Raw genomic sequence first — 15782 nt, 5'->3', positions numbered from 1 at the left:
TGTCTGCAGCATTACCTCAGAGACTTCCAAGCACAGAATTGTGTCTCTGGATTTAAAAGCAGAATATTTTCTAAGCATTAAGGATGTTGTCCTAATGTAAATACCCGTAGTAGTTTAAGATAGAGAAGCCCTATAGGAAGTTATTTGCTAGCAGAAAGTTGTTTTGGAATATCTGCAACATGTGGTCATTGGCTTTTTATGAGGGAGTTGTTTTGTTTTGTTTTGTTTTTTGTTTGTTTCATAGTCAAGTTAGATGAGATCTCAGAGGCTAACAAAGACTGCAGTGTCCTATATCCTCAGAATAATCATGAAGATAACCAGGAGTTATAACATATCCTTATGAAAGATCAAAGAAGTAGTGATACGTGTTTTTTGGAGGAGAGAATAAAAAGATGTGAAAATTGTTTGCCAAGATTCAGCTACTTTCCACCAAAAGAGTGTGTTCCTGTGGAATGGTTTGATCCTGTGGATGAAAATTTCTGCCGGAGAAATGTTTTCTCAGAAAAACTTACTTGCTTCAGATAGTATCTCTTCTTGTTTCATGAATTAAACACTTCACACACTTCCTGTTTCAAAATGTGTCTTAAAAATGATAGTTGGTTATCACAGATTAGAAATCTGCTGTCAGGATGTGAGCGAGAGAGCAAGATTGCAATAGTTAAGAGGAAGATTTATTGGTGAAATAGGTATTTATTTGTTCCAGTCCATCGAGATGCTGGGGAAGCTCCTTTGCCAAGTACTCCTTTGCTTATCAGCCTTGACCAGCGCTTCTTTTGGATTAATTCATGTCTGTCTCTTTCTGTCGCTTAAAATGTAGCTGGTTTTTTTTTTTTTTGCACTGATGCATTAAATATGGTTCATCCCCTTCTCACGCCCACCCTCTTTCTCTTACCAGGCCCCGATGTTTTCCTGGACCCGATTGAGAGATGCAGACCCTGTTCTGCGATGTGAAATGGCCTCTACTGGGGAGGTATATTTTAGATTATTTTTCTTTCAACAAGTCGTCTGTAAACATGAATCTTTGAAAGTGATCTTATTGCTGCCTGAATCACAATGGCATCTGTAGCTTCTTTGGAAAATTGAAAACATCTTTCTTATCTGTAAAAACACATTGTTCTGGAAAACCCGATTGATTCAGCCACTGGATGTCCCTCTTTACCTGCATGTTGACTCCCTGACTTGGACCTGGTTGGTGTGACAGCCTGGAATGAGTTTGTCTGAGAGCTGTCGGGTTCTGGGAGGTTCTCAGTGCATCAGTCCATCTTATTAATCACCTGCTTCCTGACAGACAAGCATGTTCAGCTTTCGAGCCCCCCCCTTGGCACATACCAGAATAGCAATATCAAGATTCCAGGTCACAAGCCTTTCGTCTTGGAACGTGCTGGTTACTTAAAGGCAACAACTACATGTGGGGATATTTTTGTTGTTGCCTGGTAACCATCAAGACATGTCCCAAGGCGCAAAAGGTGAGAAAGAACAAATAAAATGCAATGGTTGCAGTGTTGGCTGTCAGCAGGACGAGGGGGAGACGGGGCTGCTTTACCCGCTCTTTCTGCAGCAGGGCTGCGAGGTGCTTCTGAAACGTGTCTGGCATGCAAATAGCACGCTGTAAAGGCACAGAGCTGTTCCTCTTCCTGCATGGGCTCGGCACTGATGGGAGCCCTTACCCTTCAAGAGGTACATGTTTCTGTATACACCTTTTGAAGAGATACTAGCTCACGTGGAACAAAGAGGGATTTTTGAGTTCTTCCTGATCTACCAAGAGCTTCTGCAGACATATCCAAGATACCTCTAAACTTGCTTGCTCAGTTACTTCTTGAGAAGAGTTGCAATAACAGATTTTTCTCTGGAAAGCCCACTTGGGAAGTGATTAGATCATGAAGCTATTACATTAGGTCTTCTCTGCCATAGCTAGGCAGGTAGCAGAGCCTGGGCAGCTTCATTTGACATGAGCTTGGGTATGTCTCCATGAGCTGTTTTTGTTAGAAAAGACTTACCCTTTTAGTATGAAACATTATTAGACCCAAATAGATGGTTAGAACAGCCTTAGGTCTCCTACATCTCTCCAGAATTACTTTATTTTGCTCTTTTTAACGTGTGGGAAATCAGTATTGCGGAAGATTTCCTTTCAATGTAGTTAATGGGCAGAAAAAAGCCAAGTGACTTCCTTATTTTCAGAACAATAATGACTACACAGAAAACATTTGCCCCCATCCACCCCCAAAAGAAGGAATAAAAATGTAACTAAGGGCAAGAATTATCCTTCTGTGCTTTATATGGAGTCAGAGATTACCTTGGTCATAAGGGAGGGATTATTAACTTTTATGAGTTGGAAAGATCCATATTCACAAATGCCGTAAAATGTGACAGTTATGAAGGTCTTTCTTATGAGTGAAGTAAGGATAATAACTCTCCTTGGGTAAAATGCTCAATTATTCCTCAAAGACATTTTTAACAAACGGCTTGATTTGGGCTTGAATTTGTCACGTCTACCTGGGAGAGCTGTGTTTTACTGGAAGTCTCGGTTCCTATAACAGTAGCAGACACAGTCCTGGGGGTCCCTTCAAGTTTTGTGGGTGTTTTGGTCCCCCTGTAATATTAGGTAATCCTCTCCTGGGTGAAAGCCCCTGGCCCAAGTGTATAGGGTAGGACTCTCCACCATCTAGAAAGTCTAGGAGATGCATAACCCCTCAGGAAATCAGCACAGGAGAACATACTGAACTGAAGGGTGAGTTTTTAGAGAGAAGCTGAGAAACAAGTTGTCATGATTTTTTTTCCCTCCCTTCCCTTGTGGGATTTTTGTTTGTATATTTTTTTTTTCCACTTCAGAAGATCTGGCAAATCACCATTTGTTCTTTGTACGTGACGTTCTGGTTTTTGCTCACCATGGTAACAGTGAGACCATGAATGTGAAGGCTCACTCTGTGATGGGAAGGACCATAAGAGGAAAATGGGAGAGCAATTCTCAATCAGCCTCTTTATCTCATCTGTATATGTGTGTGGATTTGTTATTTCAAAGAGAAAAAGCTGTGATGCTTTCTGCTTCTGCCTGTTTTTCAACAAGTGTGGAGTTGGTCAGAAAAGGCAAGGGCTGTTTTCTTTTCCTAAACTTTCAAAAAACCTCTTTCTGTCATCAGAATTCCAGATTTGGGTAAGGAACACAGTTCAGTTCTTGCAGAAATCATTATCATCTGATGGTCTGTAAGCAACTGAGCTCCAAAGGCAGTTCTGAGTGATGGAGAACTGCTAAATGACTTTTAATGATTTATCAGGTTTTTACTTGTTAAAAAAAAAAAAAATCTTATGAATTGGGACATTTCTTTTTGTTATTCTCTTCAGTATGTACTGGCATTTTGCTTGTATTTCATGAGTTTGTGAAATTCTAATGGAAAAACATTTTTATTTATTGTGGCTTATCTTCACAAGAAACTTCCAGGAGTGCATGACGGCACACGTGCAGTTTTATTGGAGTTTGCTGTGTCCACACACAGAGGCACGCCTGCATGCAGAACACTCACTGGTATTTAAGCATTATATAACGTTAAGCATTTTTAATGCACTTACAAACACTGGAGCAGAAGCTGTGTGCAGCATTCACATAACTCAGCAAAATCAATTGCTGTTACTCCTTGGTGTGCCGTTTGAAACTAAAGTGTTGTCTATTCCTTCGTTATTGCTTCATTAAAATTGAGATTTGTCTGCAATGATTTTCTGATTTATTTTTTCCCATGCCTGCAGACTCTGTGCAAAAGCAGTCTTATTCTGCCTGAAGAAGTCAAAAGAGCGTATTTAAATATTTTCATCTTGTTGTTTTTTAAAGCACTGTTCTTGGGTTGTTTTTGTATTTATTTTTTCTCCACTCATGCCTTCTTCTTTGTGCCTTTTCCTAGGTTGCATGCTTCGGGGAGGATGTGTACTCTGCCTTCCAGAAAGCTATGCTTGCCACTGGGTTTACGTTTCCTAAGAAAGGAATTTTGATCGGAATCCAGGTAACTGCTAAAAACCAAAGTTGAGGAAGGACTGACAGAGGAACTGAGTAATTGTTGTCTTGTTTTCATTCACACGTCTGTGAATGTGTTCCTCTGCAATCTGTCTGGAAGTACATTGAGACAGAGGAACAAACACAATAGGGAGATCTTTACTGGGGCTAGCCCAGTGTTTTTTCCTCTGGCTCCTGGTGGTTTCTGCTGAGAGGTGCAAGGGTTTGCTGAGGGCAGGACCCTCAGATCACTGTAAGCAGAGGCTTTGGAAAATTAGAAGCCACCTTTCTGAAGGGAATAATGCATAAAGATGATCCATTCATTGAAACCAATTGAAACCGCTTCCTGTCAGCGCACTGTTTCCATATCACAAAGCTGGACCTGCTAAGTTTTCCCCATAAATGGCAGATTTAATTCCAGGCAGAGCTGTAATGCCATCCAGCAGTGCGAAAAACATGCTGCTGCTAGGGTATTATGTGGCTATAACACTGTCAAGCCACCATACCTCCACCAGGTATGGCACTGTTGCATTCCTCTCCTCATTGGAGTCACGATAGAAATATTGGGACCACATCTTGGATATATACCCTACAGGTCCAGTGACTCCATATCAGAGCAGACCTTGGAGTCTAGGGTTTCATCTCTTGCTGTCTACATCCCTCACAGTTGCTATACGTGACAACAAGTTAAAACAGTGTAATTTCAGGAACGTCCTCCAGTGCAATGGCTTCTGCAGAGAGCCTTTACTTGAGTGAGTTCCTGATAGGTTAGCTTTAGGAACAGCCCCGTTCTCTTCATAGTGTTGTGTCAATAAAAAGGATATGCATTTCAGGATGGAAAGGTGGCCAGGGAGAAAAGCAAAAAGGGTTAAATCCTTATCGAGGCATAGTTACCAATGGTAGGGGATGCTGGGGGTAGATAGACTTATAAACTTTGAGGTGTATGTGTGTTACTCAAAAAAAAAGAAATCAAACATTTCCTCTGTAACTATAACATTCTTGGGCTGCTTAAAGACGACTGAATGCCTCCTGCCATATCCCTGTTGTGCTGGTAATAATTTTATGCCATGATTGCATAAAGCCAATAAACAAAAAAGTAGAGCCCGTGAATACTCCTGTCAGACAATGGGGGTGTGAAAAATGTGTTGGGCTATCTGTTCCAGCAGGGGATGTAAGGGATGTGTGTGAAAAGTGGCCAGGAAGGAACGTGACTTCTGCTAACACAGATCACCACTTAGTCCTTAAAAAAAAAAAAAAAAAAAAAGACACAGATTGAAGCTGTTGCTCTAAGTTACATCAAATTAGCAAAAAAGTCTTTGCTTGCTACCTGCTTTAAAACTTCAGTATGAGACTCTGGGTAGTTGATACATGTATATCTAATCACTGCAGTAGTAAAAAAAAAAAAAAAAAAAAAAAAAAACAGGAGAAGGAAGAGCCCAGTGTCTAAAATTTAAGCTTATTTTCCTGATAACAGCTAAAAGGGAACAGGCAGCAGAGAGTAATTTTAGCTGTGGAAAGCATTTATGTAGCTTCGGTGTCAGTGTCTCTTAAACTGAGCCAAATGTTCTTTGTACAAAGGTCTTAAGGAAAAAGTAATAAAAAAATCAACCCCAAAAGCTCAAGCCCACAAACCTTTTAAAAATAACAAGATTCTGTCTTTTGTAATGAGTGGTTTACAGTTCATTTTCTTGGGAAAGAGTCTGAAAAACAACAGATCAATTGATGAAATGTCTCTTTCCATCTCGGCATATTTCTTACATAATTAAACTCTGAAACAAGAAGTGTAAAGGCAGTGCTGAGAAGCAGCTATTGCTGTACCACTCTGGAGTTTGTCGCCTACCTGCTTTTCAGTGGTCTGCTTGAAAATCTGCCAGCTCTGCAGACAGAGAGGAGAAATTAAACCTTGTAAGAAGGGAAGGTTGACATCCTGACCTGAACCCGATGCGTAAGCTGTGAGTGGTCTTCCCTCAGTAAAGGCTGGAGAAAACAGAAGCCCCTCGCTGCACAGACAGGAGGCACAGGTTGGGCAGAGACCGCCAGTAGCCTGGTTCTTGTTTTAATCCCAAACACGAGGTCATATGCTTCAAACTGCAAAGGTGGCAGTGCATCCTCAGAAGGGAAATACAGGTTCAGAAGGGCAGATACCAGGACACCAGTCTCCATGACTGCTCAATATTTAAAACTGCATAGCTCTGAGGGCTGATGAGGTGGAGACCCTGGCTTTCAAGCTGCAGGTGCTATTATTTCCTCTGCTGTGGATGGTCAGGTCAAAACTGCCCTTTTGGAGACTTCATTGCTTTATAATTAGCTACTTTCTCTGTTTTTTAGGCTGGATTATTAGGTCTTGCAGGAAGAGAAATAAGAAGCCAAATAGTGGTAAATTCTGCTTCCCTCAGAAGTGTCTGGTTCAACATACTGAAGTTATTCAGTATAGTGCGCATTTTTGTCCTCAGTATTAATTATGTAGGGGTGGGAGGCAGCTGCCTAAGCGAGGACAAAAGTCACATAGATGCAGTTAATAATAGTAGAGAGGAAAATCTTAGCTTCCTTGCAAATGTTCTGGTCTAGGGTATTTTGCAGATCAAGAGTAGTGAACTCAGGTAGTGTACCCAGCCTTGCTGAGAGCTTTCCATGTTGATGTACTCACAGTTTGCAATTCCAGTGGTAATCCTATTTCAGTAGCCACTCAAAACTATTGCTAACAAAGCAGTCATCCTCAAGATCAAGCGGGCAAGCACTCCTTCACATCTGCTGGCCAGCACCAGGTGGAACGGCAGCCAGCCTGGACCACAAGCCCCCTGGATTGTTCCTCAGTTGTGAGCGCTGCCTTGCATTGCAAACATCAAGGTTCCCCAGAATTTTAGAAGCCTTGTGCCCTCCCAGGTTAAATGGGGCATGGCTTTCTTGTTAGACGAAAGAATTGCTGCCAGTTTGTAAGAGATGATAATCTGACCTCTTTTCTTTTCACAATTCAGAGAAATCTGTGATGCTAAAACCCTGAGTCTGCCATCAAATAATTTATATTTTATGCAAGAGGAGTTGAAAAGCTCATTTTATTTTCTTTCCTGATTGGGCTATTCAGTGCTATCTCTGGGAGGGAGTGCATCTGTCTTACATCTGTGGTGGTGACCACGAGATGCGGAAAACACTAATGGAGTATTTTATTTTTAAATCCCAGCACTCCGAGTCTGTTGTTTCAAGGTAACCTTCTCCCTTGGTTCCTTAAGTATGGAAAGCGTAGTATGCTCCATGGCTGATTTGGATACAGAATTCAAGATGAGCACAGAAGATGAGCTGGCTTCATTTTGAGCCTGATCTTAGTGAGAACTGGCATAGTGGTGTTTAAAGAACTGAGGATGTAGCCCTCTACAAATAGCAAGGCATGCTAGCAAACATGAGAGAGAGGTTGTAGCAGAACTTTTGCTATAATGGAAAAAGAATACAATTCTTCTGCAATAAATATCTTCCACTAAATAAATCTGCTTGTACTTTTCACCTTTAGTAACTAATGGCTTCTTACACAAGTTCTCTCAGTCAGCTTGTAAATCTGAGGCTGCTCGGATGCGAGCTGACAGCTGTAATTTCTTTTCATGGAGAGGCTGTTTTATGTGTCACAAGTGTTCAGTACATGTTTGATATAAGTTTATAATACTGTTGTGAAAGCCAGCCCCCTGACCAGAAGGCAGAACGGTTCTCTCTGACTGGGAAGCTGCCAACCCTGTCACACTGTATATTTATATTCTCCAGTTAGTGTAGAAAGCAGGATGGCTTCAGAATGAGGTTCTTTCCAAAGCCTATACTGCTCAAAAAAACCCCTGTTGACTCCTTTTCTTTGTAGGAAATAGTTCACCCTTCAAAATGTTGCACTCAGCCATAAAGGTTAAGCCATGAGTAGCTTGAGAAAGGAGCTTGCAGTAATCTGATTTGCAAAATGGCCAGATGAAGCTAAAGTTATAAGCGAGGTTCAGCCAGGCTTGGCAGTGAGTAGGGCGTGTGCTGATTCTGATCTTTTCATTGCTGTACCTTCAACGTCCAGACAAAACTTATGCTGGGATCAAATGTTTGCTCATCAGTTGCTCTAAAGTGGCTTGTTCACGTGCAGGTGTCTGCAGGAGGTCATCTTATCTCTATTTCTTCTAAATGATGTTAGATCTAGGTGTGCAGCCTGAATCTTTCACGGGTGCCCGAAGTACCTGGCATTCATGTCTTCATGGGAACAGGGTGTTCCTGTCTCCTGAGTGGTTTTGTGTTTGCCCTTTCCATGTGGCCATGGGAGTTAAAAATGAACTTGTGTATATATGGGCTCTTCGTCATGGAAATCTGCAAACAGAGCATCCATAGGCAGCCCAATGCCTGTTCATGCTGTTTGCCAGAATAGAAGGCTAAATGTTTGAGCAGTGTTAGAAAAGATGTTTAATTAAGAGTAGAAGGGACTCTGGTTTGTGTATTTGAGAAGACAATTGCTCTAATATTTCATATACAGGGCTGTTTTGTAATTGCAGTAGAAATTAATATGGGAACGCCCTGGTGTTGTAATGAAACATGTCTCAGCTGAGAGTGACTCTGGGCTTTGGGATCCAGACAGTTTTCTTGGAATGGCACTGGACAGGCATGTTCAGCCATGTGTGCGTACACATGCTGAGTACAGAAAGGTACTTGTCTCTGCACAGGCTGGAGGAACTCCGCGTTGGTATACAAAATCCTGTTTCTAAATCCTAGCTTTGATACTTCATCTAATTATTTTCCTTTTTCAGAAGTCCTTCCGCCCCAAATTCCTCAGTGTAGCAGAACTGTTGTGTGAGGAGGGCTTCAAGGTAGGTGGTTTCAGTTATTTAGAGCTAGAGAGTTTTCAAAATTTGAAACGTACTCAGCCTTCCATAGGAATGGGAGAACTTTGGAGTTTATTTGGAGACAGAAAAAAAGGAAATTTTCAAAGTACAACAGAGATTTTTGGCTGAGTGATCTGTCAGGTCAGTAGGTATCACCCAACTAAAAGTTTTCATGATCGTTAAATTGAACAAGCAGGCCTGGCAAGAACAACCCTGGCTCTGCTATCAGCCAGCAGCCAGGGTGTCACACTAAAAAAATAAGTTTTCCAAGAAACAAACAAACAAAAAAAGCCAGGAAGAGGAAGAAAGACTTTCTTGTTATATGGAGAGAAATTCTTCACAGTGCTTCATCTTCAGTGATACTCACAAGCTGCAGACGTAGGAAATTTGAGGTGTTTACATCCCTTTTGTAATTGCATCATTTTGAATCCACATACTTAGAAAGTTAACAACATGACCACAGAAGACTGGGGAGAGGTTTATAGTATTAAGTATTTAAGCACTATTTTCCTCAGTGGCATTAGTGTAACTACTGGATTTACAGTTTTGCCTTTCAAAACTTAGTGCCAGGCAGAAGAAAAAAAAAAGGGGCAAAAAAAATCATAAGCGGTTGAACGTAAGCCCTATTGAAATTCAGAAGGATTTAGGTTTTCCTAAGCCACTTAACAGTTTCTGGATGTGTTACTGCTATTCACGGACTGTCATCCATCAGCAGACAATAGATAACAGAAAGTTGGGAAAGTCATGCTCTTCTGTGTGTGTCTCTTTACGTGGAGAGATGCCCTTGTGATGAAAAATGCCATCCGAAATCACCTCTGACAACAAGATTTGTGCGTTGGGTCATACTCACATGAGTTAAATGAAACGTTTCCGTATTATGAGGCACATGGTAACCTTTTCTTTTCCCTCAACAGCTTTATGCCACAGAAGCAACCTCTGACTGGCTCAATGCAAACAGTATCCCAGCAAACCCTGTGGCATGGCCATCACAGGAAAACCAGCATCCCAACCTCCCTTCAGTCAGGAGGTAGGAGTGATTCTCACCTTGTTGAAATTGCATTAACATCCAGGATATCAAGTACAAGGGGCAAATTTGTGGTCCTGTTGGGATCACTAATAGTGATTTAATGGGACTTCAGGATTCAGTGCAAAAATTTTACCTGATTGTGCCTGAATTGGGACAGCAGGGAGGTTTTAGCTTAATTAACGGACATCTTGTTTAACCGTCCTATTTAATACCGCATGGATGTATTGCTCCGTGTTACGTTTCAATGCAAAAGTATGTGGGATCTAGATATGTAGCCTGTAATAACAGTCCATCCCACCTTTAACAGAGTTGTTCTGAGCTGTGTGAAGGCTGAATATTGCTTTGTATCAATGAATAGAACAGAAATAAAGCCCAAATTCTCGAGTCCTGGCTTAGTGCCTCAACCCTCCCTTCTTGGGATGTAGGACTTGACATCAAAAACCAAATGCGAATGAAAATTTTCAGTGTTGTTTACTTGCATGCCTTTGTATTCATCACAGATTTTCATTAAGCAAGATACACTGTGATACTATCTTGTGCATTGTTTCTTCAGGCTGATAAGGGATGGGAAAATAGATCTGGTGATTAACCTGCCCAACAGCAACACCAAGTTTGTCCATGATAATTACATGATCCGGAGGATGGCTATTGACAGCGGGATTGCTCTACTCACTAACTTCCAGGTACTTCCCATGTTGTTCTCAGTCACAGGAGCCTTCAGAGCTTTGAAGCACTTGAAGCACTAGGTTCCAGTACATTTGGACCCTCGTTATTTCTGATAAATAATAATGTGGCAGAAAATCAGGGCAACACAATTGAGTGTATTTTCGTTTTGTTATTATGCAAAATAACATTGCTCAAAATTGAACATAGAGGAAAAAATTATCTTGGGTCCTGTAATGCACCTGAAATTGTTGCTGTATCATTTTCAATTCGGAGCAAACTTCTTTCACAGGATTCCCTGCAACATGTTTAAATTATGCACGGAAAGAATTTTTTAGTGGGGTGTTTTTCTAGTTCGTGGTTCTTAAAGCTTCAAACAGGATGTAGTTGAGCTTTCTTGAATGACCCATGGGTCAATCCAGTTCCAGAGTACCATCCAAACGGAATTGCTGCCTGTGTATTTAGTCCTGTTGTAGTCCCCAGTTGCAAGTCGTTCTGTGTTTGTAGCTCCTGACAAACCCCATTCACATACTGATAGGGGAAGGGATATTTAGAAATGAAAGTGGGACTCCTGCTGGCCAGGGTAGCTTGACTTCCTTTGCAAGTGGCTTCAACTGTCACAAAAGGGCCTCATCTAGCTCTCATTGAACACAGCAACCAAATTCCCCTTGATTTCACTGGGCACTGATGTAGAACCCAGTGACTTGAGCTTGTGTCCAGCTGTGCAAAATCTTCTGCTGTGATTGGAGTGAGTGGAGAGCAGAGGGAGTGCCAAGCTCTAAGTTCCTAGACAGGATAATGCCAAACATAATTAGCAGGAAAGGGGAATTGAAGACCCATCCTCTGCCTCCTAGCAAAACACACACTGACAGCCAAGACAGGGCTTCTAGCCAAAATTTATTACCAGACCTGCTTGATGCAGGTGAGCACTTTCGATTACAGAGTTTGAGTTTGAGAAGAACAGCCCTGTGTTCTCTTAAAGGCTTGGGTGGTAGGGGGAACAACAGCTCTCATGGGACAGAGCCGTCTTGCCAAAGCAGCCCAGCAGCTCTACATCCCTCCAGATGGGCAGGAGGGCTCCAGCGTGCTGGAGCCAACAGCTATGTGAAGCCACCTTGAAATTGGTATCAGTATGGATGGACTAGAGGAGTGGACCTGCACAGGGCAGTTCCCGGGTGAGGGTGTAGAAGTGTGGTGCCTGCTGTTAGTCTTCTGCAGAAGGCTTTGCAATGCTCAGTCCTCCTCTGCTTTGTATTGACAGGTGACAAAGCTTTTTGCTGAAGCTGTCAAATACTCTGGGAAATTGGACTCCAAGAGTCTCTTCCACTACAGACAGTTTGACAATGGAAATGCTGCATAGAAGAGCTATGTCCAGCCTGCTATCTTACTGCTTCTGGCACCATGGGAGAGGGGATCTCAGATCATCCACCTAACCGTGCATTTTATAGCATCTGCACTGTTTGTCTTTCCAGCTTACACAAACTAATTCCCAGTGAATACTTCTGATTGTTCATTGGAAACCCATCCTCTCCTCAGCCTCTCCACCGTCTTGTCTCCATTTCCACTTAGGAACAAATATCACTTACTAGATGGGTAGATCTGGACACCACCATAGCAGAGAAGACAGAAGGAGATACAAATGCTCCTATATGCGAGTAGCTCCTTCTTTTGATGACCAAGCCTGTTCCTTAGAAAGACCTTTTTTGGGTCCATACTCCCAGCTATTCTCATGCTGAACTGCTGTAGCCTGGCCCCAAACTTCCATAGCAAGTTGTATAGCTCCTTTATATAATATATACTTTATATAATGATTAGAAATCCTCCTGCTCAACTTATACCATGGACACCTGTCATGGTACAGAACTGCTGAGGGTGTTGGGTGTGATAGAAGCTCTTTAAAGATAAAGGAACACAAATTCCCCACGATTCCCTGCAGTAGCTAAGGGGCATGACTCACCTACTTTTGTTTGTTTTATTAACCCTGGCTAAGCATCTTCTTCTGCAGCCTGCAGATCTGATGAGGGACAGAGGCTACGTGTGTGTGCTGGAATTGCTTCCACATTTTGCTCAGTCCTTCAGGCTGTTATTATTACTATTTTTTAAATTCTAGCTCATCATTCTGAATTCAAGCTGCCATCACTGTATCGTAAAAGCTCTCAGCTTTGTGTCTGGCTTCAAAAGTGGGGAACTCCCCGAAGACATCTTTGTACTGTGACTGTGGGCATTAAAATTGAATCTTCTCAGAATGAGGTGAAAGTGTTGCAGTGCTTTAACCCTTCCAGCTAAGCGACCCCTTCACTTCCACTTCAGCCTTCTCTGCTGCTTTTTCAGCTCTAGCAATGCCTGCAAATGCTGCCCACAGAGCAGACTCCCACTGTGCCATGTGTTGCACATTATCATGTACTGGTAGCACAGCAGAAGGCTTTAGCAGCTCCATGGCCAACAGTGCTTCATCCTACATATGTATGCAGCAGACACTGTACCTGCCCCTAAGTGTTTACCAGCTAGGGTCCACACATTTGTCTTTTTTCCCCCATGTTGCAGTATGTGCACAGTATACCCTGGAGCCAGAAGATTCAAAGTTGGACTAATGCTAAAACATTTCAGGAAGGTTACTAAATCTGATGAGAGCTGTTATCAAAAGGTGCAAAGGAAGGGACAGAGGCTGTGATGACTTTGAGTACCCTGGGGATCCCCGAACAATTGATGCTGAGTGCCAGGACCAAATTTAGAGCAAGGTGTAGACTTTATTCCTGATCTGGTTGATGTTCCAAGTGCTCTGATCGTGGGCTTGTTGTTAGGACTAACTTCTGCGATGAACACAATCCTGTCCCCTGTGCATAGGGAGAGCTTTTGCACTTCTACAGTAGAAATGTTATTAAACAAACAAACAAAAACAAAATCAAAAAACAAAACCACCAATCCAGAAGAGGCTAGAGCCATCAACTGTTCACCCATTCAGCTGTGAAAGGAATGACTAACGGTGCTTAATGAAGCAGTACTCTCTAAATGCATCCTGCACTTTTTTTTTTCCAGTGGCAAAAATCCCATTAAAAACTGGTGTCATCTCACATCTTCCCAGCCTGTCTTTACCTCTAGTACTGAACAAAGTGACATCTTCAAATGTCTGTATTCTCTTGTTCTTTTTTTTCTATTTTGTAACTTTCTTCATGAGCTGAAAATGAAATAAATGCCCTGGATTGTCACAGCCACTCATTCTCGAAATCTTCATTTTTTTTAATAAAAAGGTTTGTTGTTTTTTAAGCACTGATGACAAAGCTCTACGTGTACATCTATCTATACAGTCCCGTTATTTATTGCAGCAGCTGCAGGTACTTAAACCACAGCTTCTTTGGTGTCCACAGACTCTCATAAAATTAGAGTGGAATTTAGTAGAGAAACACACCAGGGCTGAATATATGCTGAGTACTCTGTAATTATGCATTAGGGTTAACATTTTGCTGCTAGTGCTAAACACCAGTCCCTTCCCTGCTCCTCCAAAGCAGGTGTCACTGCTATGCTCCCCACTTAAGCAGACCCATACACCATCCTGAGCTGTGCTTTCCTACATCTCCTTTTGGTGCCTCTTCTCCTTCCCCTGCTGAAGAAAAAAGTTTTTGTTTCCCCCAACTGATGTAAGATAAACTGTACCTCGTATAAAGGTCAGGAGGAGCCAGGAAGTCATCCCCAAGCTTACCTTGTGCCAACAGTGAATGCTATTTTTTTCTCTATATCCTTTTCTTCTTTGCAGTAACAAAGGGGCCGACACTATAGGAAAATTTTTAAATACTTACAGTTGTTGGGATCAATGCAGATGTGCAAAAAAAAAGTTACAATTAGTATCTTTTCTACCATGCTTATCTCTGCTTTCAACAGATTCTGCCTTATAAATGTCTGTCTTATTAATCTTGTGGAGAGTGACAATGACTGATGAAAGAAGATACTGTTCAGAGCAAGAAAAGGCCATTTGCTAATCTATGAGCTGTCAAATTGTTTTATGCTTTTTTAGTGTCTTCAAAAAAGGGATGATAAAGAGACACATGAAGGTATAAGAGACTGAAGCACAACTTCTGAGATCAGCACAATAAAAGGTGGCAAGAGCCATACTGAAATAAGAAGGAACCTAATTTTAATAACAGGGATGTGTTTTTCTCAGTAGTCTGTCTGCTGAGTCACTCCCTGGAGCTGTCTCTCTCCAAGGGTGCTAAGTGCTAGGACGCTCTGGAGGCTCGACTTAAGGAGGTCAGGGTCGTCACCCAGTTGTTCAGCTCCCTGGATTTACTCCTCTGCAGTTAGCATCATTTAAATCACTTGGAGATTGGAGCAAACATAGTTTGGTGTATTGAAAGAAAGAAGAAAAGAGTGTAAGAGAGGGAAGACAACTCAGTGCTATTACTTTCTGCTTTCTTGGCAGAGGTCTTAGAACACAGGGAGAGGAAGGTGTACGCTTTATGTAAGTGAAACAAGCAGTGGAAATCTTGGGAAACTTATTTGCTCCATTTGTAACTATCAAGATCAGGTTTCTGAAAGTCGTAGGAAGTACACAAGTAGGAAAGACTTCATGATCTGAAAAAGCTCTTGGCAGCAAGCAGAGCAATGCCTTGTTTGGCGTTCAGGTTTTGCTGGGCTGGATGTTGGGTTAAAAAGCCTGTTTGTGCATGGGTTCTCTGTGCTTGCATCAGAGGCATCTAGCAGTCTGGCTGGGAGCTTACCACCTCTATGTCTGTATGGTAAAGTGATTCATAAAAGCAGGGAAGGAATTGTTAGCACTATACCAAAACCCACAGCTGCAGTGTGCAGTATCAGCAGCTCGGTGCGTGCCTTCTACCTGTATCCCTGCCATATGCAAACAACCACGAGCAGGAAGCTGTGCTCAGGGAACAGCTGAGATGAGGTGGTAAAAGGAAAGAGCACCTCTGTCTCCTCCTGTTTATAGCATTTATAACACCAAATCGTGGTCAGAGCAGGCCTTGACCTTGGGAAGCTTTCAGCAGACATAATTACTGCTGTTGTCTCTGCAAGGACAGGAGGCACTGCAATGCCATATGAAGCATGCAAGTGCTACTGCTGTAGCCATCTGCAGGACGTTTGAGATCTGCTGCCAAATATTACCCAAAGCTTCTGGTTTTGTTCCTACTGCATCTTAATGTGTAATACTGCATAAGGCAATTTACAGGGAATAATCTAGTTACAGTGGAACATTTGTTTCACTCTTACCATTGAATAGAATTTAAATACGAACCTTTTAATTTGTCCTAATTAAATGGAGAACATGATATTTTGT

General features: G+C 42.0%; 1 protein-coding gene across 8 annotated transcripts in view; it reads left to right on the top strand.

Annotated features, from left to right (window-relative positions):
• CPS1 (carbamoyl-phosphate synthase 1) overlaps positions 1-14113 on the top strand; it is a 116752-nt gene extending 102639 nt beyond the window's left edge. For all 8 annotated transcript variants that reach the window (XM_083842155.1, XM_083842156.1, XM_083842157.1 and 5 more), the window contains 6 exons: positions 896-970; positions 3891-3989; positions 8734-8793; positions 9723-9835; positions 10389-10518; positions 11760-14113. In XM_083842155.1, coding sequence (XP_083698281.1) covers positions 896-970; positions 3891-3989; positions 8734-8793; positions 9723-9835; positions 10389-10518; positions 11760-11858 — 576 coding nt within the window. In that variant the 3' untranslated portion in view covers positions 11859-14113. The remainder of the gene's footprint in view (positions 1-895; positions 971-3890; positions 3990-8733; positions 8794-9722; positions 9836-10388; positions 10519-11759) is intronic.
• Positions 14114-15782: the final 1669 nt, after the last annotated feature.

Source organism: Anser anser (genome assembly GCF_964211835.1).
Source record: "Anser anser genome assembly, chromosome: 6".
Classification (NCBI taxonomy): Eukaryota; Metazoa; Chordata; class Aves; order Anseriformes; family Anatidae; genus Anser; species Anser anser.
This window is presented reverse-complemented; position numbering and strand designations above follow the sequence as displayed.